Consider the following 27,165-nt stretch of genomic DNA (forward strand, 5'->3'; position numbering starts at 1 on the left):
ACTCCTTGAGCCGTTGTCATTTCTGAGCTACTATTACAACAGATTCTACAGGAAGGATAAAATCAAATAAAAGTGGTTTGACATTTGCAGTTACTAAAAACTAAATTGCCCAGAAACAGAACAAAACACATAAAAACGGCATAAAAATACTCACAGTCTCTCCAGGGCAGAGTATTCTGAGAAAACAAAATCGGACAACACTCGGATCTCATTGCTCCTCAGGGACCTGTAACACAACCCATCAAATGTGGCTGTAAGAAAAACACAAACGTACGTTTTGCACAAAGAGGAAAAAACGGAGAGAAAGCAATGAAATGTCTGACACATTATGTGCAATAAACCATCACACAAACTACAACCATGCAGAAATAGCTCTCTGAGTATTTTGCACTTTAATAGCTACAGTAATAATACTAAAAACTAAAATCATCTGTTTAAATGCATCTGAAAAGGTTGCAATAAGGACAACACAAGGTTACAAAGATAAGATTTAAACAAACACATGCACGACTGCTACCACGCTCTCAAGAGGGAGTAAAGTCTGCGCAGCTGAGCCCAAAACTGTAATTTTAAACTCAAACTTATTATTTAAGCTTTGATAAAATTTTGTTAGGTTTTGTACTTTAAAGTGGACATGAGGCTAAATTACACTATCACAGCAGGTTCCATCGCTAGTAGAGCAAAAGGGAAAAAAAATAGCACACACTCATTCAGCTAAAATGCTCAATAAAGGACATGAAAGGCAGCAGTGACATTCTTTAGAAATTACAATGATACTTAATATTTAGAAACAAAATATTAAGAGAAAACATCAGCTGCCGCTCTTTAATATGATCATAACAGGCTCAGATTCATGTGGGAATTTCTCAAGTAACACTTACAAAGACTAAATAAACAGAGAAAAGGAGCCCATTAAAAAGAATTCCAAGAAACACAACCGACCTATAAAATGCCACGTGAGTTCCTAATAACAGCTGGAGTTCGATAGCTGTACTCTCGACTGTGTTTGCTCAAGGTTTTATTTTGTCAGCTTCATGAAGAGACTGAAAGTAGAGTCCTGTCAAAAGCTGAGGTTCAAAGCTTGAGTTCCTGAGGAGGTATTCACAGAAAGTCTTTAGCTCAGAAACAGTTCTGACATTTATTCAGTTTTTCTGAATATTACAAAAATGAATTGCCGGTCACTTTTCTGTGTGTACATATTCAAATTTTAACATCTGACAAAGATAACCTGAATAAATAACAAAAATTTAGTTGTTTAAATAATTTCTTGATGAGGAGGAAAGTTATTCAAACCTTTTGTTATCTCATATTTCTTATATTCATATATTCATATGAATATTGGTCGTGGCTCAAGAGTTGGGAGTTCGCCTTGTAATCGGAAGGTTGCCGGTTTGAGCCCCGGCTTGGACAGTCTCGGTCATTGTGTCCTTGGGCAAGACACTTCACCCGTTGCCTACTGGTGGTGGTCAGGGGGCCCGGTGGCGCCAGTGTCCGGCAGCCTCGCCTCTGTCAGTGCGCCCCAGGGTGGCTGTGGCTACAATGTAGGTTGCCATCGCCAGTGTGTGAATGTGTGCATAAATGGGTGGATGACTGGATGTGTAAAGCGCTTTGGGGTGCTTAGGGACTAGTAAAGCGAATACAAATACAAATACAGGCCATTTTACCATTTACCCGACCCTGTGTGAAAAAGAAATCGATCTCTTGTTAAATCATGACTGTGATTAGCACATTTTTGGAACCCTGTGTTCAGCTTTACTAGGCACATCCTAGGCCTGATTACAGGCCTGTTGACTGAAGAAATCACTTGAATAAAACCTGTCTGACAAAGTGAAGTAGGATAAAACACCTCAACACATTATGCCACAATATAAGAAACAGCTGAGAGAGCCAAAGACACTTCAAACTCTTTGAGACTCCAGTGAACCACGGCGAGAGCTGTTATCCACCAGCAGAGAAAACTAGAAACCCCGGTGAATGTTCCCAGGAGTGAGTGACCTACTAAAACAAATAACTCATCCAGGAGGTCACAAAAGAACCCAGAACAGCATCTTTAAGAACTGCAGGCCTAACCTGACTCAGTTAAAATGAGTTTGATGATGTGAAACATGTAATTGTGAAAAATATGCAAAAATAAGAGACAAAGCAGGAAGAAATTACTTTCATCTAATTTCAAACAACCCACCCACACATTAGACTTAATTAGCAAGGCAGATGTGAAAGCCAAACGCTGTGAAGCTCAGCCGAAGGTAACCCTGACAGCACCTGAATTTCATACTTTAGTAGTCATAAGACTACTAATCTTATTTTGATGTGTAAAACCTCTAAACAGGATTTAAATTTCTCATGAAAAACATCAGCTGAACTGCAAATTATGTGCAGACCCAACTTTTAAAAAAGGTTTTTTTCTTATTATGCTTTATTTGATTATGCCTGTGACTGTAAAGCGGGGAACTACAGGAGCAGGAAATCCAGGGACTCAAAAAATGAATTACAAGGGGAATTTCACGCATTTTTTTAAAGAGACACCTCAATTAAATTTAATTTGGCACTGACTAATAAAAATAAGTGAATGCGATTTTTGAAAGAACTGTAGCTGCAATTTACACAAGGCTCAGTATACCTTTTGTAACTAGTCTGCTGACAATCATAACCTATTTTTCCACCAGGATATTAAACTGTGCTTCAATATTTTAATATAGATCTAAAATATAAAGAAAAATCTTTTCAACTTTTCAATCTCAATTTTTTCAACTTTTATCTTCAGTATTCAAATCAATGGATCAATGAATTATTACAGTAACAAGCAATTGAGCTGATGGAATGAGAAAAGCAAGACTAACAAAATTTTATATATATATATATATATATATATATATATATATATATATATATATATATATATATATATATATATATATATATTCTTTTTTTTTCTTTAGAGACATGCAGAGAGGTTTTTTTCCATTTAGTCAGTATCCATGGGCTCTCCAAACCTGTAAACCTTTGTGGCTGTACCATGTATGGTTGTGGGACTGTGAAAGACAGAGAAACACCTTTGAGTACTCAAAACTACCTCTTTTGTTGTTCTTGGCGTATAGCTGTCTTCAAGGCCATATTTTGCCATGGTGACACACCCACACAGACATGGGCTGTTGTTACCTGCCAAGCCGTTACAGCTTGTAATAACCTAACCTACAAAATAACAAACCACTTGAAGAGGACTCTGACAGAGTGCTTGGAGTCAAAAGACACTTACAGCCAGGTAACATTTGGCGAGAGCAATGGAACATCCTGCAGGCTGACCTCCACACACTCAACATCTGTCTGTATGCAGTCACAGCTCTCTGGAAACTCCTGCAATACTACACACAGACACACACACATTGTTTTTTATTTAGAGGCTCATTGAAAATTATTTGTCAAATGAAAACATGGCATTTGTTTTTCTCCAGAGCCCAACACAGTTCTCCCTCAGCGTCAACATAACAGTCAATTCTGTGAGTCGTGTGCTGTCGTATCCAGCTGTCAGAATTTGCTAATTGCTGTCCATTAATCTTTGGTGGGGCAACTTGTTCTTTTCTAAGTCACATCATCTGTATTATTTGCTAGCTGATGTCAAAAACCGATGATAATTTCCCTCTTTGGTCATTTGTATCATGTCTCTCTGTGGTCTACATGTATTAATGTATCTGTCAAGGTTCTCAGTCATCCAGGTCATTGTAGTCTAAGGAGATTGGAAAGAAAAGTGTCTGGACTTCTTTAGGTTGCTTGAAGACGTTTCACCTCTCATCCGAGAAGCTTTTTCAGTTCTAGGGTCAAATGGTGGAGAGTCCCATATTTCTACCCCGTGGTGTATTAATGTGCACACACACACTTACGACACTCATTGAGGAAGTACTGGTCCACAGGGTTAGTCTTCTGTAGTGTGCGGGCAAATAAATCTGCCCATCCGATGTTGTCCCCTGCCAAAGCAAAGAACAAAGAGTTAAACTTACTTGACTTGATAGTAATGATAGTTTATCAAGGTTTTTCTGCACTGGCATCACCAGCACATGAGCATTATGGGTACTTTCAGCTGCTCCCTTCTTTTCAAACGAATCACCACAGTACATGGATCCACATGTTAGATTTGGCGCAGATTTTAACCGGATGCCATTTCCGATGCAACTCTCCCATTTTTCCTGGCTTGGGAACGGCGCTAGGAGTACATTAGCTCGTGACCGCCTGACGCTGAGTTTGTCTACTCCCAGTCCCAAATCAGGAATCTGTTGCATGTTAGGCGTATGTGTTGACCCACCTCACCATGAAGTCACCACCAGAGTATAAGCATTATACTGTGTCAAATGACCTGACAGATCCTTGGACCATTTTAAGCATTTTAAACGCATCCCTGATGCTATACTGGGAGCTGTAAGTGCACACAAATCAGAAACAGCTTTGACAAATCACTGATGAGGAACAGCAATGATGGAGCAATATTTTCTGTTTTATGGGACCGAGCTACTTTTTGGAACTATTTTATCCCAGTTTTTTCACAAAATGAACTCTAAAGCCTCATCTACCATAGCTACATCTTTCTAAAGCTACTAACAAAAAACCCTAATCTGTTATCAAGCTTTTCTTTAAGAAACATACAAAATATGCCAATCATCATCACAGTGCTGTGTAAAAATGTTCCAAGGAGACAGATTTCTTGTATTTTTTTTAAATTTTCTAACGGTCTTTCAAAGTTTCTTTGGACATTGTCTGCTTTTTCAATCGTTTTCAGTCCACTCCTTGTATATGACCATTTTCAGAGAAATATTTGTTTGTTAAGCCACCTATAAATCATTCAATCATATAAAAAGCACCTGACTCAAGGGATGAACCACTGCTGTGTCTACAGGTAACATACAACTTAGCACAAAAAAACTGAATTAGATCTTCAGGTAATTTCTTACTAGAAGGTGGTCACAATGTGCATGAAAGTGATTTGAGCCTAGTGTAAATAATGGGGAACAAAAACACAGAAATCTTATAGGTGCAATCATTACCAGGGATTATCGCATAAAAAGGAAATGAAAAAGAGCTTCATAGTACTTTTGTCAGGGGGAAGAACGATCTGGAAGCAGAGCGAACAAAAAAAGGGATAAACGTTTTTTAACTGGCAGGTAATTTTTTAAAGTGTTCTGAAACTATCTGCAAAACAAACAGAGTGCAGGATAAACTGGTTAGATTTATGATGTCCTTCAACAAAGTACTTAGTTTCCTAAAGTAAAGAAGTAAAAGCACTTCAGTTCACTTCAGTACTTTTTAACTTCTACTTAAATAAAGCATACCTATACTGTTGTGCAAATTACACAAGAGCTGGACTGAAAATTAGTGGGAACAGGTCTTATGGAGTGATGAATATGAATTTGATATCTTTAATTGGTCTTGTGTATGGAGGAGGTCAGGAGAGAGGTACAACTCCTGTCAAAATTGATGGAATTCACGTATCATCAGTACCATCAGATTCTGATCCAGCCTGAATACCAACTGGTCTGTGTCAAGTGTCTGACTGGCAGTAGCTTCACTTTTGAGCATGATAATGGTAAAAACGCACCATGGAGCACGATTCCTGAAGAAATTACAATAGAGCTTGTCTAAGAGAGTTCAGGCTGTATTGAAGAACAAAGGTGTTCATACCAAATATTCACTTTCAAGTTTGTTAACATTGTACAGACTCCATTTTTGGCTTATATACTGTACTTTTGCTGTTCCAATTTTCCTAAGAAAATTTTAAAAAAAGGAAGATTGATAAAGTGCACAAAGTGAACTTTACTGCTGTGCTTGTCATCGTTATGGCAGTGTTGCATAGTGTGGTGGTGAGGCAGATGACAAGAATGGAGAAGTAATATAACACAGAGTGGATTTCTGATAACTAGCATGCCCTCGCAGACAGACTGAAACTAATTTGCGCTCCTTCTTGACCTGGGTGATGAGAAAACTATGCTCTGCAGAAATGAAAACGTTTCATAAAAAGGGCTTAAATGATTAACGCTGGGCTTTAAAAAAAAACAAATACTAACGCATGTTTACCGTGGGACTAATGCTATAACGAGCATCCTAGGGAGTGTTTACGAAATAGTTACAAACACATTGGCATTTTAATTGACAATGATGAATATTTGCATGGCGTAACGAGTCTCGACTGTTAATTAAAAGAAATAGATTATTCTCGGATGTCATGGTAACATTTATAGTATTCTTTTACACAATAAAGGTAATATCCAACAGATGATGAGCCTGGTCTTGAATGGTAATTTGAAACAGATTACTTCTCTAAAACTGGCAAAAACAGGATGTTTCTTTTGGAAAATTACACTTGGCTCTTGTGTACTTCAGTCTTTTTCTGATGCTTTGGAGATTGTCAGGGTTACTGTCTTCGTGCCCATGCTCAGCCGGTTGATTCGCAGTTGCAGAAAGACTGTCATGAGAAGTTTGATCCAGTGGCTAATACTCCCAGGCCCAAGAGAGGTTGTAGGAAAGCGAGGCTCAATTTGGTCTGGAGTCCCACCGAAGAAAAGAAGGGTTCTTTTGTTTAAGGCGCATGTCACTCCTAATTATCGATGTATAACGAACAGAAGTTCCTTCACTCCTTCACTATTTATGACACTCAATGGCAGGGGGTAAGTGAAGGTCTGAGGAAGTATATCTCTAGTGAATGAGAACTGAAATGCATGATGCTGGGCTGCGACAACAGGCCAGAATAAAGGAGGTCAGGACCTGTTGCCATCCTCATGGACTCTGTTTCTGACAGTTTAGTCAGAAATATGCACATGAGTATCCCATCTGAGGTCATTTTATGTGACTCTGGCATTGGTAGTCCTGGTCCTCCTCCCACAAAGGAGTACACACCAGACCTGTTGCTTGGTCGACGCCCTTCTACAGCTCTTCTTGTGTAACAGCTTTTCTCCTGTTTCAAGTAGTCTTGCTGCAAGACTACCATGCTGTCTGTACCTCAGAATTTTAAATGAAAACTAAGGTATTCAAGATCAGCTTTATTGATTGTAAACTGACCAAAAGCTTATAACCTAGAAACTACGATTCTTACAAGTGTGGAGTGAATTCTCAACAATAATATTGTATGAAGTTTTAAAATATTTCATATTTGATCACTGACTCTCCTTTTAGGGGCAATAGATTGATCTGAAGGTCAAAGTGTTAAGAAGAAGCACAAGAGTGCAAACCCCAACTATATAAGGGTTTGCACTCTTTTAGTGCTTCTTAACACTTTAAGAAGAAGCAGTATTTACCTTAAAGGGAATCGGCCTGTTAAATATGACATCATTAGCCATTTCCAGGTCCAAAAGCCCCTTCAGTTCTCAAACAAACGCTACGGCATGACTGAGAGTTAAAAGCCGTCAAAATTCTTTCATCTTTAATAAAATGATCAGCATGTCTGCCTAACCAGGTGTAACTATCAAGTTTAACATCCAGGCATCCATGAAAAACAGGATTATGAAGTTTAACAGAGTTAGAAGTTAGTGGGGAGTTATCTTGCTAGTTTTTAATTTAAGATGATATACCATGTTCTGACTGAGAAAAATTAAAACATATAGCTCTGCTTTCACTTCGGATATAAATGAAGAAGGAAAACTAAATAGCAGTGACATTTTTAGGGTTACTGATGGTGGGCTAGCTAGCATATGGTGGTGTGCTACGTGGTTGCTAGTGTTGGGATTAAATAATTTGCAGTACCTCAATAATTCTATGCTTCTTATTAATAATAACTGTTATAAAGTTATATAGTGTAGTACTAAGTGGACACAGCCCTGAAAAATAAAGGCATGAGACCATGTGTCCTTGGGGAGTAGAAAGCTGTAGCCTCTCACTCACGCTTCCCTGGGAAAATGTAGATAAGAGGGGACCATCTCTAGTGGAAAGTTACTGAGACACTGTTGTTTAGACTAATGAGAGAGCTTCTGTAATAAAACTGTTAGGGGCACACCACCATTTTGAGATCCGCGGCAGTGTGTCATGCAGGACGCATCTCCCTTCTAGAAGTAATAAAGTGTTAAACGAAGAAATCAAAAGAAGAATCAAAAGAACTCGGTGAAGTGTTGATATTTAGAATTGGGGGCTCGTCCGGGATTTGAACCCGGGATCTCTCTACACAGCTATGGTTAGGATAATATAAAGACATTAGCACAGCGACACTGGAGTATAACTGCTAACTTTTTCCCATAGAATTTATTTCCAATAAAAGTTAACGTGAGAGTTCCCGATAGGTGGAAACAAATGCAATCGCACGTCAGGAAGAAGATGTTGAAAACAGACCAAGCTTCAGTCAGGTCAACATCTGAGATACATCGACAGCACAGGGTTAGCCATTAATATACTGCTGCACATTTTAGATTACTCGCTATGAAAAAGTCCTGATCCTCACATTCATGTACTCACTCAAATCTTTGTTAGCCTCAAAGTGATTCTTTTCTGACCCATTCAAATATTTGGTGTCAGGCAAACCGCGAGCAGCTGTAGTTACATCGTTAGGAGCTTTAAAATGTGCTGCAGATGAATAGGGGTAATAAAAGCCCAGAGAAGCCCATGGTGATCACTGACTATTTTTAGACAGTTGTTTATTAAATAGAACAAGATTCAACACAATAAAACACAAAACAGAAGACAAGATCCTTAATGAATGCAGTGTAGTTTCGACCAGGAAGCAGGGATTGTACATGATCACTAAACAACCTGCTAGTCGTTAATGCTACTATTGAATGCTGTTTATATAATTTTTTTCCTTTGTTTTGAAATGTGCAAAAAAAATAAGTAGGAGTAGGTAATGGACAACAGGCACTGATTTATAAATAACTAAACATGAATACCTTAAGCTTATTGTATAATATTATACTACAGGATATTTCTGACTAGGCTTGTCGTTCTCTTTCTCTTGCTAAAACTTTTAGTGTCACCTTGAAAGAAAGACAGTTATGAAGTGAAATCACAGGTTAAAATGTGAATTTTCGACTCATGTAAGGTCAAATAAGGCCAAATCTTAATTTCATTAGTTCAGCGTTTCATAAAATGCGAGCTACAAACATCTAAAGTTTATTTAAAAATTCTAACTTATATTAAAAAATAAGAAAATATAATAAAGTCAATATAAACAACATACTATTCCCTTAAAAGTAAATACTGCCTTTGGTCATTTATAACCACTGTTACACTGGCTCACACTTACCACACTGTCTCTCATCAGCTCCATTGGGACAGTCTTTGTGTCCATTACACTGCAAAACTTGAGGGAGGCACTCACTCGTGTTTCCACATGGGAATTGGCCAAGAGGGCATCTAACCCCTCCTTCCACCCAGCTGGTCTCCAGAGCTGAGAAAGGGAGAGGAAAATATAAGAAGAAGGTGCAAATTTATCCAGATAAGAATTAAAATACACAACAAAAATGAAAATAATGCAAAAACATATTTAAAAGAAATGAAAATGGGCTGATAATATTACACTGATACCTGTGAGTTAGGAGAGATCAACTCGTGCAGCTCTAGGCAACAAAAACGTCAGGTGCAGACCAAATCTACTCATGAAATTCATAAAGAATTGATCAATCTGAGGGTTTTCTGTGTATTTTTAAAAACACCCCTAATGAATCCATCAAAGGTATCAGTAAATCTGTGACTAGACTGCTATTTTTCTTTTGCATCTGTGTCCCACACATAACGACTTGTAAACCATCGTGTCTGATCAGAGAATTCATTCATTTTAAGGTCTTTCACAGTGAGTCAGACACATGACTCTTTAGTTAGCATGACGTACTTTAAAACAAACCAGAAGAAAATTCCTCATTATTTTTATTTATTTATTGCCAGTTGTAAAGAAACATGAATTACTGAATGCAGACCTTTTCCTCACATAAAAACATCACAAAATGTTCCGTCTTTTACGTGTTTTTTTCCCCCGTCCAATAGTTTTACCAGTAATCAAACCTAAATATACATTGGCTTTTTAGTGCTTTTTTCCATCTTCTGTCTTGAAGTATTTTTTTCAGACGGGGTTATTAGCTGCAGATTTTTGGCTGCACATTCTTGATGCTCTGTTGAGCTGAGATCTGGGGGGCTGTGGAGGTCATTTGGGTACAGTGAACTCATCACCATGTTCAAGAAACCCGTTTGAGATGATTTGACATGGTGCGTTATCCTGCTGCCATCAGCTGATACACATGAAGGGACAGCAACAATACTCAGGAGCTGTTGAGTTTAAACAACGTTCAGTTGGCACTGATGGGGCCAAAGTGTGCCAAGAAAATAACCATCAAACCATTATACCATCAGCAGCAGCCTGGAGCATGAATTCTGACCGTACATTTGAATGTTTCAGCAGAAATTGAGCCCTATCAGCCTATAATAATAATAATAATGGATTGGATTTATATAGCGCTTTTCAAGGCACCCAAAGCGCTTTACAATGCCACTATTCATTCACTCTCACATTCACACACTGGTGGAGGCAAGCTACAGTTGTAGCCACAGCTGCCCTGGGGCAGACTGACAGAAGCGATCAGCCCCTCTGGCCAACACCAGTAGGCAGTAGGGTAAAGTGTCTTGCCCAAGGACAGAATGACCAGGACAGAGAGCCCAGGGATCGAACCGGCGACCCTGGTCGCCCCGTGGCTCAGGGGGTTGGGATTTTTGAGTCTCGGTGAGCCTGTGCAAATTAGAGCCTAATTTTCTGTTCTTAGCTGTGTAGTCCCTTTTTTCTTTTTTCAAAAAAATCTTGGTAGTAACCACTCTGTATTACATTTGCTTTCAGCTCACAGCAGTCTAGCCATTCTCCTCTGACCTCTGACATTTACAAGACCCCAGAGCACTGCCGCTCACAGGATTTTTTTATCCCTCTTTTTTTGGAACATCCTCTGTAAACCCTAAAGATGGTTGTGTGGGAAAATTCCAGCAGTTCAGCCGTTTCTGAAATTCTCCGACCAACACGAACAACTGTGCCACATTCAAAGTCCCTTAAATCACCTTTATTCCCACATTCTGCTGCTCAGTTTGAGCTTCAGCAGTTTGCAGCATTAATTTTTTTTTCATACCAAAGAGGTATACTGGAAACCAAGAGTGACAAACCCACAGGCTTTCTTAGGCTTTATCTCTTCTTTTACACAAAATAGATCAAGTGTTACCTGCTTTCATTAAGAGGAACAGGGATGGGTAAAATAAAGCAAAACAGCACTGCTGGGGCTTAATTTACCATTTATCATTACTTATCATCTGTTATTACCATTATTTAATCATGGCAGCTGCTCACTAGAGCCTCATTCTGTTTGCTTGATCATGATACTGAAGAAAAATATTTAGGTCGGAAACTCACACTGTTAAAATGCTTAACAATATTAACAGCAGGGCAGAAATGAATCAATCAGCAGAAACATGTAAAATAGTTTTTATCTAATGAACAATGAACCTGATGTTCTGTGGGCTTGAAACAATTACTGGGATTATTCAAACAGGCCAAAGTCTCATCTTGTTCATGCTGATGATAAACAGGAATCAGAGTGCGGAGATAAACCGTTAAAGTCCCAAAACCCAGAGTGTTCTTGTCTCCTAATGTAATTTCCTAATGTAACATTATTACCTCATAAAACATGTGAAGCATTTCAAACTTAAAATACATGATTTTATTGGCTTTTCTGGACGTAAAACACAGTCCTGAGAAACACATTTGGCTCCTTAAGCTGTTCAATGCTCCAGTATGTACACACATTACACTAAAATGCTAAAGGAATATCAGTGATAGCTGTTTAGCAGAACTCTATGTAAAAACAGACATGTGAATATTTCAAAATACTTTTTTTGTTAATCAAAGCAGTTCTCAACGTTTCAGCAAGAAAACAGGCACATTTGTGACCCATCTTTCTTTCCTCAGAAACTCCCTATCAATTACCTAAAATTTTATTTTGTTCTTGTCATATTCACTTCTCTACAGATGAACACAGTGGGAGTAAATAATAACCATCTACACTGTCATGGCACAGTGATCACAGATGTGAAGCAGTCCGTGCCATGCATGAAAATGAACACGCTGAGTCATCGAGAGAGGGAAGCAGTGAGTTAGTCGGTAAAAGTGTTTCTGTCATCTGAAACATGAAAGGCAACCAAATAAAAGAAAACAAAAAGCAAACGACTGTATCATTTGCTGCTGTTTGAAGTGGACAGGTGATTATGTTTGAGATAACTTGGTATTCGTTCTGAATACAGATCACAAACGATGGGGATCTGCACTAATCCATTTGTAATCTTACGAGCAAAGATGGGTAACCTGTTACTGTAATCCGATTACTTTGTTCAAGTAACAAGTAAAGTAAGGGATTACTATTGCAAAAAAGGTAATTAGATTACTGTTACTTTCCTGTAAGCACGCTGCGTTACTGTGTTACTAAAACCGTGATTTTTTTGTGAGAGTGTCTCATGACAATGACATAAGCGAGTGCCACGTTTGTGACAACAGCTGTGTGCAGATCAAGAATGGATAATATATCAGTGCGGGAGACAGAATGAGCGTGCAGCATTTAAAGTGTGGAAGTACTGACCTTACTTTGAGTTTGATTCCATAAAAAGTGACAAAAGCATTAGCGTCTGTTGTGCGTGGGAAGAAAACTTCTTTTTACAGCGAAAAAAACCCTAAACTTCCAAGCAAACACCGAGTGCGCTACCACGTGATGGGAAATTCACAGAGAAACTCGCGGATTCTTCCACTGACAGCTGTGGCACACCTGCACCTGCCCCACTCCTGCTATACAGGTGAAAATAGAGCAACAGGACCGCTAGTCTTTGATTTTATTTATTTTCTGCTGTGTTTTACTTGCATCTATTTGAAAGATATTTTTAAAAATATTTTATTTTATGCGCTGGAATGTGCAGAAAATAGGTTTAAATGTTAAACAAATTTCTTCCAGTCAGAGAATGTTGCATATAATTTCATTTCATTTTTGCTTGATGCATAAAGTAAAAAGATTAAAACTAATAAAACAAGTTTTAAAAATAGACTTTTTCATTTAATTACATTTTGTATGATGGATTATGCAGAAAAAGTAGAATTGGGCTGAAAGATCTATCTCTTTATCACCTACTCGGGTTTAAATCATGTTTTTAAAAAGTAACTAAGTAACTAAGTAATTAATTACTTTTGAAAATAAGCAATCAGTAAAGTAACGGGATTACTTTTGGGGGGGAGTAATCAGTATTAGTTACTGATTACTTTTTTCAAGTAACTTGACCAACACTGCTTACGAGTTATGAAATTATTCTTGAAAACTGACAAGATATTTTTATTTTATTTTTTTTGCTGATCCCTTATTTCTCCAGGGGTCTCCACAGCACATGTATCTGCATGTTTGAATTGGCACTGAGTTTACACCGGATGCCCCTCCTGAAGCAACTCTCCCATTTTTCTAGGCTTGAGCCCAGCACTAGGAGTTCTCTAAGTCATGACCCCTGAGGTTGGGTTTGTCTCTGCTCACAGTCTCAAACTGTGAATGTTTTGTATGTATAGTAAATCTGTTAACCAGCTACAGATTAGCACTCACAGTGTGTCATGGTTCTGGAGCCAGCATTTATGTGTTTGGGCTCTTGATTTAATATTCTGAGGCTTTGCTTCTTACTATAGTTGTAATTCCTCTGTTTAATATTTGTGTTCTCGGGCCTTCTTATTTGTTTTGTAGTCTTTGTGTATCCGTTATCATGCCTCCCCTGTGTTCCACGTACCATGTTTAGTCAGTGGTGAATCCATGTTTATTTTCCCTTTTGTGAAGTTTGTGTGCCTCAGTTTCAGTTTCTGTCAGTTGTCCTGTGTTCATCGTGTTCTGTTTTGTGACATTAAGTGTATTTAGTTTAGCTGTGTGCCCATGTGTCTCCTCTTCCCCTAATCACCTCTATATTTATTGTCTGAGTCTCTCTTTGTCCCTTGACAGAGTATTGGTCACCATCCCCTCCTAGTGTTTCTAGTTTTCCAGAGTTTGTTGCCTTTTATTAGAGATGGCACAATACCACTTTTTTACGTCCGATACCGATATTATAAATTTGGATATCTGCTGATACAGATATGAATCCGATATAGTGTATTTTATAATCAATACAACTGTTTTTTTAAATAACTTGCTGCATTTTGTATACGTTCATACTCAAGTTTTGAAAAATAAAACATTAAAGCTATTCTGTTATACCTGTATGCAAAAAATACACTACACCCAAAATATTTCATAGTTCAGCAATGCTGATCAATCTAATAAACCTACTCCATCCTCCCTATTCTGGTATTTTAAAGAGTACTTAGCAGAAATATGTGTTTGTAAAGCATTCCCACGTCAAGCTTAACAACCGATATATAGAGCGACTGCCTCTTCTTCTCTCCCTCTCCAGTTGCTACTTGAAATCATGAAACTGATCAATGATCAGTTGATCGGCTTTTCTGTCGCGAGTCCGTCCGTCTCTCTTGTTTGTTCATCGCCCACTTTGCGCCAGAAAGAGGAAACCAGCGGCTGAACAACAGCAGCACATTTAAGCTTGATAAGCTGTTGTTAGAATTTATTTAATATTACTTTCTACACCAGGATCTTTTTCTACGTCGCTGACAGCTGGTAACTGTGCAGGGGCGGGTCTAGCGAAGTTTTGCCGGGGGGGCAGGTAGGGCATTAACAGGGGAAAGGGGGCACAAAGACATACTTTTTTTTCTTATTCTCATTTAAAATGTCGAGCTTTTAATAAATAATTATCTGAATCTTACAACCAAAGTTTTCACGTGATGTAAAATATAAATAAGTCCATTACTGTATATAGTAACTGTTAAGTCTAATAGTTAGCAGGATATGTACTCTTTTTTGCTTTGGGAAGGTACCATCTGTGCAGTCTGAAATTCTGTTGGAGAAAAATGTTGAATCTATTTAATTATTGTAGAAAAATAATTGATTTCTGTACATTTGTTTTACACTTGCATTAAATTAAAGTTGATTACGATGAGGCAGAGGGTGGTGGGTAGTTCCCTATGTTTTTTTGCTGGAAGTTGATTTGTTAGGTTGTTTAATATTTCCCCCAAGTACTCTTTAAAATACCAGAATAGGGAGGATGGTGTAGGCTTATTAGATTGATCAGTATTGCTGAACTTTGGGTGCAGTGTATTTTTTTGCATACTGGTATAACAGAATAGCTTTAGTGTTTTGTTTTTTAAAACTTGAGTATGAACTTATACAAAATGCAGCAAGATATTTAAAAAAAGGTGTATTGATTATAAAATACAAATGCTCAACCAGACCGCCTGTGAATGTCTCACACGCCACAGCTGCTCTATCACGTGACGCATACCGCTCCGACGTGCTAAGCTCACGAGTTGGGATACGCCATGTCGCAAGTTTTGTGAGATATTTTTGTGATATTTAATGGATTGGATTACATTTTTTATTTCTCTCCAATCCAATAATTTAGGTCAGTATCGGACTGATACGTAATATCAGGTTGATCAATCCCTACCTTTTATATTTTGTTGTATTTTTGTATTTACTTGTGAGTCTGCATTTTGGGTCCAAACTCGTCTCTTCACATCATGACACAGTGAGGTAAAAATGCTGACATTCACATTGAATGTCCTCGCTCTCATCAGAATACAGATGTAAACAACGAGTCAAGGTTTTACTTCAAACCCACTGTGCCAGAGAACAGGGCCAGTGCACACATGGTTTATTAATCAGCTAGATCCACCAGCTTTTATTGTTGTTTTTTTTGCACATTAAGCATAAAAAACGAAAACATATTCAATGGAAGGCATAAATCCTAAGTGAATGTGACTGACCAGGGAATAAAGAAAAGACTTCACAGTTTTTAAAGCCCTCTGCCAATCAGATCCACAATATGTTATGGATATTTTAATTCCCTAATTTCCTTTCAGTTCATTGAGGTCATCCTCCCAAAAACTTCTCTCAGTGGTCTCTTCTCTCCTAAAAAACGTGGCGAGGCGAGCTTTCTCTGTTGTTGCTTCTGGGTTCTGGAATAATCTGTCTTCCCACATAAGAACCGGTCCAGTGGTTCGCAATTTTAAATCAAACGCAAAGACAAGTCAAGCCTGAGATGCTTCATGGTTTTGTCAAACCATGTTTCTATTACATTAGATTTAATTTGTGATTTGATTTTTTATTTAAGCCCTTTTATAAATTTAACCCAGGGCGTTTATACAATTTTATTTTGTTATCTCATTTAAATGGTTACCGTCATTTTTCAAAAAATCTTTGTTTATGCGATCTTGTTGCTATGTACACTTACCGTGCAAGTAAAGTTACCTGACTTAATGAGTGAGCTCTCCAAATAGGGAATTTTCCTTAGGGCTCATAGTGTTGGTATGTTAAACCGAATCCCTGTTTTCTTTGTGTCATGTCAGAAAATGTGGGCCCTGATCAACAGAGTTTTAATTATAGTGATTAACAGCACTGTAAAAAATTTTGTTATAGAAAACATGCAATTTAAACAATGCAACAATTTACTTTCAAAATAAATATTAAGAAAAACAATGCACTTAAAGTTCTTTGCATGCTTTATGTAATATGTAGAACAGGGATGCTGAACTCATCTTAAATTGAGGGCCACATACAGCTCACATTGATCCAATTTTCCAAATGGGCCAGATTTGAGTCTTTGAGGGTCAATTCCGGCCCCTGAACCTTATGATTGACACCACTCATGTAGAAACAACAAAGATTCCCTGACCACTTTTATGTGGTTTTTCGGGTTCCTAGCATTTGCTGTGAAATCAATTTCTAAAGCCCCGGTCATAGAGACCCGTCAGTAACTCCCTCTTTGACGCCAGTCGAGGAATACTCACTTTTCCCTAGTGACCGAAGGTCCTGCAGACTGCCAGGACTGTGAGACTGAAGCTAAAAGCAGCAACTAATAAAAGAGAAAGTGAAATGTGACCTGTGAATGCCTCGTTCAGTACTTCGAAACCAGAGGTGTCAGTCGTTTTATATCACAGGCCACATACAGCCTGCTTTAAACATAAGTGGGCAAACTGGTGAAACTCTACTTCCTGTGTGAAGAAGTCACATATTTAACTGTTTTTCTACATGTTAAAGAAAAAGCTGCTGTTACAAAAAAATAAATCTGTCAGCGTGACTCTTTGGACTTAAACTAACTAAGTAAGAAATAAATGTGCAAAATTACAGAATAAGTTCTGGCAGCTGATTGCTTAGACTGTCCAGTTTTCTATTTTTATTTTTGTTTATTTTTTTAACAATAGTCCTAAAACAGGCTTGGAGAAGTTTGAAACCTTTTGTCCTCCACAATGGAAAATAGCTGAAAATAAAAACAGGTATCACTGTAGCCAGCTCCTAATTCTATCAATTCTACACTCAGCTTTGCATTCAAATGAAGCCAGACACTGCTCAGTTTGCATTTTGCTTCACTTTTTCCCGACACGCTTGCATTTGATTCCGGTGTTGTGCCAAAAATTTATTGTCCGCCAAAAATCAATTGTCCATATTTAAAAAGCTATAAATCACTCGTTGGACCATAATATGTGAAATTATGGTCCCTCGTGAACAGTATAATTCATCTTGAGCTACAAACAACATTCCTGTCAGAATGTAGTTTTTGGCACTTTTCATATATCCTTTATTTATCCAGTTAAAGCGTCTCGCCAAGTGGGCGGCAGAAATTGCAACAATATAGCAATAGTTCTACAAAGATATTTTAATTTGTTATAATGTAGGTAAAATGATGAGGTCCTTAAGATACTTGCAAACATTATATTTCATATATAACCCCTTTGTCCTGTCCACTAGTCTACTTACCAATACGAGTAAGGACATTACAGATAAAAAAAAAGTTTTTGGCAGTTCTGCCATCTCTCTGTGTACTTGACCTGCACCACTACACTTGCTGTCTTGGAACGTCTGCCCCGTTCCTTCCTTCACACAATGGCCGATTGACTGGCTGAATGGTGGGCCAGTCCCATCCCTGCCAGCAAGGATTTTCAGCACGGCTTAAAATTAGTCTCCCACTTACTAACGGGCCAATAATAACTGACACATAAAATTATCTCGTGGGGTGGATATAATTGTATCGGACACCGCATCCTGACCACGGGCTGTACGTTTGACACCCCTGGTATAAACTGTTGCTGCTGTTATGTCTATGACTGTGAACAAAAACTCTCTCATGGGCACAAAATATGGCTCAAGGGTCAGAACAACCCCGTGAACCGTCTCAATCTCGCCTGAAGTCCTTAAAGGGGAAAACATACAACCTGAAAACACAATTGTATTTCACTTCATTTTAGCACATTTTAAAAAATAAACTACAACACCTCTTTGCATTTGTCCCTTCTCTTTCTTATTTTTTGCATATTTCTCCCAATTACATGTTTCAAATTATCAAAAATGTTAATATTAGACAAACTAATCCATGTAGGTATAAAGTGCAGGTTTTATTAAATTATTATTTCATTTAATAAGGGAAATGAATTGATTCAAACTTAACTGACCCTGTGTGAAAAAGAAATTTCTCCCTTAAGCTGGAGAACTGGTTGTGCCATTCTTGGCAGCAAGAACTGCAAATGGGCACGTGGATAACTGGCAATGAGTCTTTCACGTCACTGTAGAGGAATTTTGGGCCACTCCTTTTGGGGAATTGTTTTAGTTTGGACACAGTAGTTGGTATTTGAACATAAACGACCTGTTTAAGGTCATGCCAAAGGATCTGATTTGATTTAAGTCCAGACTTTGATTAGCCCACTACAAATCCTTCATTTTATCCTTTTTGTTTTTGTGTTTTTGTTTCTTTTGGGGGCATTCGGAAGTGAATTTGCTGTTTAGGCTCATTCACCGGCTGAAAACCCCCCAAAAAAACAAGTGCTCTCGAGCTTCTGGACACTCTTGTTCAGGGTTTTCTGCTGGAGAGACGAATTTGTGGTTCCATCAATTACAACAAGTCGTCCAGCAACAAAGCAACCCCAGACCATCACACTACCACCACCATGTTTGAATGTTGGTATAATATTCTTTTTATGTAATGCCTTGTAATGACTTTTTCACACACGGTCAGGTCAACTTTTTTTCCTTAATAAATAAAATCAGCATTTAAACATTGCATTTCGTATTTGCACTGCATGTTTTTGTCCAATATTAAAATTTGTTTGATAATCTGAAAAACCTAAGTGCAAGAAATATATATATAAAAAAAAGATGAAATCAGGATGATGGAAATGTTATTTTCACAGCACGATTCTTTTAAGTTTGTGATCTCATTCTTTGATTTTAAAGCCAGAACTTACTCGTGCAAAATTTGTGTAGTTTAGTATAATCCCGCACTGCATGCATCATGTTTTAATTCATGTTCAAATTGTTGGTGACTGAGTTGTTTGTTGGATGAATTACAGACCACTTCCATCAAAGGGTCAACACTCTGTTCTGTTTTTGTGTATGATGAACATAGACAGAGAGATACAGCCTGCTTTACTTGAAATATGACCACATTTGAGAGAACCGTCTGTCAAATTTTCCACCTCCACTCAGGCAGTCATGGAAGAAAACAGTATACCGGTGTCTCGAGAGTCTTCCAGTAACCATAAAGATAGACTTAATTTCACACCTTTGTCTGAGGCAGAGGGGACATTCACAGATAAAGAGAGCAGTGGAGAAAGAACACAAAGTGACATCATGTCTGCCTCTGTGCTGCCTGTTCACCTCGAGTGTTTCTATTCAGTCACCAACGGGTCAAATATCAGGTGATCAACGCCAATACATACTCAAATGATGATTTTATGCATATCTGTAAATATATTAAAGATATTAATAAAATCAAAACTTCTTCAATTTGCAGATTTTTTTCTCCAAATTTTAAAAATAAGCATGATTTTGGGATAAGCTGAGGAGCCTCTGATTCACATCACTGTAACTTCAAAACCTAAATTAGCCCAAAGCACTGAATTGTAAAAACTGTAATGGGTTTCACTACTGGCTGAATTATTGCTCTTGCTTCACTGTATTTTCTGCAGTTGAACATCCCTGGCTGCACAACTGGAAACATCTGTAGTGCAGGTGAGCTGAACACAGAAATTATGCCTGACCAGAAAGAGGGAAGGACTGGCAACCTGTGCTGTCAGCTGCTTGTTGATCCATGACTCATACAGATTAAATCAGTAAACTCAAGAGCGTCCTGGACACTGAATTAAAATGTAAAAAATGGGGTCCGTTCTGTAAATATGTATTAAATAAACTCTAGTAAGTGAAATACTGAGATGCAGCTGATACTTTCCTGAAGTGTGAATGTTGTGTGGTCTCTTGTTTGCCGCTTACTGACTCACACATGCCTCCGTCATGATGTTAGCACTGCTCATTATTAATGTCCCCCTTTTGTTTTAAAAAACAAAGCCTACAGTATTAAACACATATAATTTATTGATCTTCATATTAGTAAGTGGTGATTTTCTTAACAGTTAATTAGGCGCTTAGGCTTGCACTTGTTATCTAAAAGTATATAGATAACATCTTACAGTCAAACTTTTCTAATGCTGTGGGAGATGAGATGAGTCTCAGGGTGGCAAGTTGTGGAGGAAATGTTCATTCATGTTCATTCATGTTCATTCATGTTGCAGTGAATGAAAAAAAAAATCTGAAAAACGTAAAATAATATCATTCATACTTTAATTCGTCGTAATGGTTGATACAGTTTCGTCCCGTCGAGCAATTTAGCGCTTACACAAGTTCTCGGTAATGCAAATTCAAGCCTATCACAGCGTCCGTATCGCATCCTGAATCTTAGGGTCTGTGTTTGTTTTGTTTCTCTCAGATCATTCTGCTCACACTGAAATAAGCACTGGCAGTCTGTTTGAGACTTTTCCACCCTCTGCGGCAGGAATAACACCTCAGTCCGTCTCAGATCACTGCAGGACAGACGAGACTCTTTGAAAGGGGAGCGCATGGTTTCAATCCTGCAGTTAACAGTGTAAATAATGATAATAAATAATGATTTTTTTGCCCCTTCGTGTTTCTCGATATTCGTGTCCATCAAACATGCTGGCACATGAACAAAAAATAAAAAGTTTGAATCTGTTTAGAGTACGAAGAATAATTGAAATAACCTATTGAATACATTAAAGGGTCTTTACCTTTCAAGTGAATGTGGGTCAAGTGGATGAGCAACATGACGGCAGGTACATTCATCCTGAGGCTGTGAGGCTGTCCTGCTCCCGCTGCGCTCCGGCGGCGATGCTCAGACCAAATAAAATAACCTGCAGGTCGCCAAATAAAATAGGCCTACAGGAGTGAAGTCCGACATGTGGAATTTAGAAAAAAAAACAAACTCAAAATGTAGGATTACTATCGAGTTAAGCATGTACCGTGCAAAGTTAAACCCAGATGGTGCTTAAATGCATCCCGATACCACTGTGGACTTCCAGGAGCTCAGTGGATCTCTCTCTCTCTCTCTCAGTGGGTTGGCTTTATTGGAATTAAGAGCCTCCCCAGAAAATAACATATTCATCCACCTCTTGCCACCTTTGCCTTGTTTACGGCTGCAAATTAACCCCACCGCATCATGCAGCTTTCTCCCACTTAGTTTTAACTCGATACCTCGATACTTGTTCTAATGCCTCTCGTGTTAAATATATAAAATTTATAAAATATATAAAAACGTATATAAAATGTATTACAGAACTGAATTTGATAAATGAATGCTCCCCACTGCTAAATTCACAGAGGAGGTGCATTACTGCTTTAGCCTCACCTGCTGACCAGGTTATAAGACAAGATGAAATAAGATGCAACATCTGAAGGTGCATTAATACTGAAAAAAACACAATGAAACACAGACATGTAACAGAAAAGTCATGAAAGCAGAAATCAAAAAGTAACAAACACAAGTAAACAGGCATGTTGCTTAAATCACACACAAAATTATTGGATCCGAGAGTTATACTGTCCAAATCCAAATCCAATTTATTTATATAGCACATTTAAAAACAGAAAGTTTGCCCAAAGTGCTGTACAGAAACAAAGGGGTAAAACAAAAGATAAAAACACTGACATTCACATAAACACATAATAATACACATAATAAACATATCAACTCACACCAGTCTATAGAAAAAAGGTGTGTTTTCAAAAGTGACTTAAAAACAGGAAGAAAGATGCCTGTCTAATATTTAAAGGCAGCGTATTCCAAAGTTTGGGAGCCATAATTGAAAAGGCTCGTTCTCCTCTATGTTTTAGCCTAGATTTCGGGACAACCAAAAGCAGCTGGTCAGCTGATCTAAGGGCCTGCGAAGGAATGTAAGGCTGAAGTATCTTGGAAAGGTATGGAGGACCAAGACCATTTATAAACAGTGTTGGGAAGGTTACTTTTAAAATGTATTCCATTACAGAATACATGCCCCAAAATGTATTCTGTAACGTATTCCGTTACATTACTCAATGAGAGTAACGTATTCTGAATACTTTGGATTACTTAATATATTATCATGCTGTTTACAACTACATGAATGTACAATTGCTGTGATTTATTACTGTTACTGAAGGTCCGCTGCGCCAAACCGTAGTAAAGGGACATCTGGCTAATATGGTGTCACGGCTGGCGGGGTGAGCCGTGTGGTGTGGAGGAAACGGAGGACCCAAAATGCAGACAGCCGATAAGATGATGAGTGTGAGGGTTTATTTACAGTATACAAATAACAGAACTGAAAGCAGGACAGAACATAACCTAAACTGGGTGAGCTAAATAACAAACCGGATCATACAAATGGGGTGGGAGGCAGAGAGACACAGACGAGGAACAGACACCATGAAACACAGACGAGCCGACAACGAACACAGACCGACACCCACTATAAATACACACACCAGGTAATCAGGAAATGGCACACAGGAGGGGACACAGCTGGAACTAATGGACATAACGAGACACAACCCTACAAAGTAAAACAGGAAACACACAGACTGTTTTACATAACAACACGAGGACATGAACAGAGCACCGAGGGAGACGCAGGTAGGGAAGATAAACACAACCAAACCCCAACCACCAATACAAAACAGAATAAACTAGAAAATACTAATAACAAAACTCAAAGCGCTGGGTCACCGACCCAGGACCATGACAGTACCCCCCCCTCAAGGGCTGGCTCCAGACAGCCCAACAGAAACACAAAACCCCCCCCCAAAAACCAAAAACGACCCGACCAGGGCGGGTGGCGGGGGTCCAGGACGGAGGGACAGAGTCCAAAAAGGCCCAGACGGACAAGTTCAGGGGGCCGACCCGGAGGCCGACAGCGCCGGAGGCCAAAACAGTGCAGTTCCGGGGGCCGACCGTGCGGAAGGCGGCAACGACGGGGAAACAGTTCAGGCGGCCGACCGTGCACGCGGCAGCGGCGGCGAAGCGGAAACAGTTCAGGAGGCCGACCGTGCACGCGGCAGCGGCGGCGAAGTGGAAACAGTTCAGGGGGCCGACCGTGCGGACGGCGACGGCGGGACTGCAAGTCCGGGGGCCGGCCACGGTGACAAAGATGCCGATCATGCGGCCTGGCAGATGACCGACGATGTTGAGGCGGCGGTTGGGAACCTGAAGGCTGCGTGGCCTTCGCTGGACCAGACGAGGCGGGAGCTGAGGCTGGACCAGACGAGGCGGGCGATGGCGAAGCTGGACCAGGCGAAGCGGAGGCAGGAGCCGGACCAGGCGAAGCGGAGGCAGGAGCCGGACCAGGCGAAGCGGAGGCAGGAGCCGGACCAGGCGAAGCGGAGGCAGGAGCCGGACCAGGCGAAGCGGAGGCAGGAGCCGGACCAGGCGACGGCGTGGGTGGAGCCGGACCAGGCGACGGCGTGGGTGGAGCCGGACCAGGCGACGGCGTGGGTGGAGCCGGACCAGGCGACGGCGAGGATGAAGCCACGGCTGCTGCAGCTGGCGAGGATGAAGCCACGGAGGCTGCAGCTGGCGAGGATGAAGCCACGGAGGCTGCAGCTGGCGAGGATGAAGCCACGGAGGCTGCAGCTGGCGAGGATGAAGCCACGGAGGCTGCAGCTGGCGAGGATGAAGCCACGGAGGCTGCAGCTGGCGAGGATGAAGCCACGGAGGCTGCAGCTGGCGAGGATGAAGCCACGGAGGCTGCAGCTGGCGGCTGGACGGGCTCCTCGGGCCCTCCAGCTGACGAGGATGATGATGAGGCTGCAGCTGGCGGCTGGACGGGCTCCTCGGGCCCTCCAGCTGACGAGGCAGAAGACTGGACGGGCTCCTTGGGCCCTCCAGCTGACGAGGATGATGATGAGGCTGCAGCTGGCGGCTGGACGGGCTCCTCGGGCCCTCCAGCTGACGAGGCAGGAGGCTGGACGGGCTCCTCGGGCCCTCCAGCTGACGAGGCAGGAGGCTGGACGGGCTCCTCGGGCCCTCCAGCTGACGAGGCAGGAGGCTGGACGGGCTCCTCGGGCCCTCCAGCTGACGAGGCAGGAAGCTGGCTGGGTTCTCCTGAACCTCCAGCTGACGAGTCTTGGGGCTGGACGGGCTCCTCGGGCCCTCCAGCGGACGAGTCTTGGGGCTGGACGGGCTCCTCGGGCCCTCCAGCGGACGAGACTTGAGGCTGGACGGGCTCCTCGGGCCCTCCAGCGGACGGAACAGGCGGCTGGACGGGCTCCTCGGGCCCTCCAGCGGACGAGACAGGTGGCTGGACGGGCTCCTCGGGCCCTCCAGCTGACGGGACAGGAGGCTGGACGGGCTCCTCGGGCCCTCCAGCGAGAATAGTCACAGGACCAGCGGGCACAGGGGCCCCTGGCGGGCGCAGAACAGAACCAGCAGGCGCGGAGACCTCTGGCAGGCGCAGAACAGAACCAGCAGGCGCACGGGCCTCTGGCAGGAACGGATCAGAACCAGCAGGCGCACGGGCCTCTGGCAGGAACGGATCAGAACCAGCAGGCGCACGGGCCTCTGGCAGGAACGGATCAGAACCAGCAGGCGCACGGGCCTCTGGCAGGGACAAATCAGAACCAGCAGGCGCACGGGCCTCTGGCAGGAACAGATCAGAACCAGCAGGCGCACGGGCCTCTGGCAGGAACAGATCAGAACCAGCAGGCGCACGGGCCTCTGGCAAACACAAAGCTGACTGCAGCTGCACCGAGCATTGACTCAGCTCAGGCAGCGACAGCCGGGTGCAGTCCTCAGCTGGCTTCTTTACCTCCAGGGGTCCAGAGTCTGCTGGGGGCTGAAACCCAGCCTCTGGGGAGGCCCTGGAGTGCATCTCAGCACTGGCCAGCTCTTGAGGAGTCTTTTCAGGATTGTGTGGTTTGTCTCTCTGCAAAAAATACATAGAAAAAGAGTCCAAAACGGGAGGCAGAGACGCAGCCTGCTGTACAGAGGGAGTCGGTGAAGATGGCATAGATGACTGGGCTAGTGGGGATACCGGGGGCCGAGCTGAATGCTGCTGTGCAGCTAAACGAGCTTGCGGCTGTGCAGCTAAACGAGCTTGCGGCTGTGCAGCTAAACGAGCTTGCGGCTGTGCAGCTAAACGAGCTTGCGGCTGTGCAGCTAAACGAGCTTGCGGCTGTGCAGCTAAACGAGCTTGCGGCTGTGCAGCTAAACGAGCTTGCGGCTGTGCAGCTAAACGAGCTTGCGGCTGTGCAGCTAAACGAGCTTGCGGCTGTGCAGCTAAACGAGCTTGCGGCTGTGCAGCTAAACGAGCTTGCGGCTGTGCAGCTAAACGAGCTTGCGGCTGTGCAGCAGGCTCAAAAAACACAGCCCCGGTATAAACCGTCACAAGTTCTGGTGAAACCAAAAGAGTGTCTTGTCCACTCACCACAGCCGGCCGCTCAGAAATCCCCAGGTCCGACTGTGGCGAGGTGGGTGGTAGCAGCCGGGGGGTGAAGACGGAGCTCGTTCAGAATGAAGTTCTGTGCGAGTGGGTGAAGTGAGTCCAATAGCCAGGAGTGAGCAAGGATTAGCTGCTGTAGCCTGGCTTCTAAGGCGCGGTGAAATGCCTCCCCCTCATGCTCAAGCCACAGGTTAACTAACCTTGAAACAGAGTCAACCAATTCCTCCCGAAACTCCTGGGAGGGTGCGGATGCTGCTGGGTCCATGTTTGGTCGGCTCGTACTGTCACGGCTGGCGGGGTGAGCCGTGTGGTGTGGAGGAAACGGAGGACCCAAAATGCAGACAGCCGATAAGATGATGAGAGTGAGGGTTTATTTACAGTATACAAATAACAGAACTGAAAGCAGGACAGAACATAACCTAAACTGGGTGAGCTAAATAACAAACCGGATCATACAAATGGGGTGGGAGGGTGGGATGCAGAGAGACACAGACGAGGAACAGACACCATGAAACACAGACGAGCCGACAACGAACACAGACCGACACCCACTATAAATACACACACCAGGTAATCAGGAAATGGCACACAGGAGGGGACACAGCTGGAACTAATGGACATAACGAGACACAACCCTACAAAGTAAAACAGGAAACACACAGACTGTTTTACATAACAACACGAGGACATGAACAGAGCACCGAGGGAGACGCAGGTAGGGAAGATAAACACAACCAAACCCCAACCACCAATACAAAACAGAATAAACTAGAAAATACTAATAACAAAACTCAAAGCGCTGGGTCACCGACCCAGGACCATGACATATGGTGGGTTCTGTGTCGGGCTTGTAGCCGAAAACTAGCTTTACTTTGTTGTCTGGGTCAACTTTGCTAGCGAGAGACAGAGAGAGGCGTTGAAAGGCTGCTCCAACAGAACTTATTGTTTTTGGAGGAAAACACGAACACGGTGTACAGTCGAGTCTTAATAGCTTACTTACAACTGGGCTGTCAGGCACTATTCTGGGCTACAGTGGTTATTATTATATTTACATGCTTCCAGCTCCCGTTTTTGCTCGATGACAGCTGGTACTTTTCCTTTTTCTCCCTCCCTCGCTCACAGACACATAACGTGTATGGCAGTCCATTCTCCCTGCAGCACGGACTACACTGCCTATGATGCTACATTCTTCAGAGCTATACTGGTAGCATTCTGCTTATTAGCTTAGCACAACAACAACAAAAAGGCCTCTCTCACCCAGGAAACACGAGAGAGAGCGGCACCCTGTAACCATGGCAACCGTAACGCTGCCACCTGGAACAACAGAACGTAGCTGTCAAACAAAACCCAAACAGGCCTGACCC

General features: G+C 41.5%; 1 protein-coding gene across 1 annotated transcript in view; it reads right to left on the minus strand.

The window, feature by feature from the left end:
- The window catches only part of rxfp2a (relaxin family peptide receptor 2a), a 42,789-nt gene extending 21,501 nt beyond the window's left edge, over positions 1 to 21,288 (minus strand). Inside the window, exons 1-5 of the mRNA XM_085173810.1 lie at positions 21,122 to 21,288; positions 9,209 to 9,352; positions 3,879 to 3,962; positions 3,257 to 3,362; positions 155 to 226 (exon numbers count right to left, since the gene is read on the minus strand). Of these exons, the coding sequence (XP_085029936.1) occupies positions 155 to 226; positions 3,257 to 3,362; positions 3,879 to 3,962; positions 9,209 to 9,352; positions 21,122 to 21,176 (461 nt within the window). The 5' untranslated portion in view covers positions 21,177 to 21,288. The remainder of the gene's footprint in view (positions 1 to 154; positions 227 to 3,256; positions 3,363 to 3,878; positions 3,963 to 9,208; positions 9,353 to 21,121) is intronic.
- Between the last annotated feature and the right edge of the window lie 5,877 nt (positions 21,289 to 27,165).

The sequence above is a fragment of the Neolamprologus multifasciatus genome, chromosome 10 (genome assembly GCF_963576455.1).
Source record: "Neolamprologus multifasciatus chromosome 10, fNeoMul1.2, whole genome shotgun sequence".
NCBI classification, from domain to species: domain Eukaryota; kingdom Metazoa; phylum Chordata; class Actinopteri; order Cichliformes; family Cichlidae; genus Neolamprologus; species Neolamprologus multifasciatus.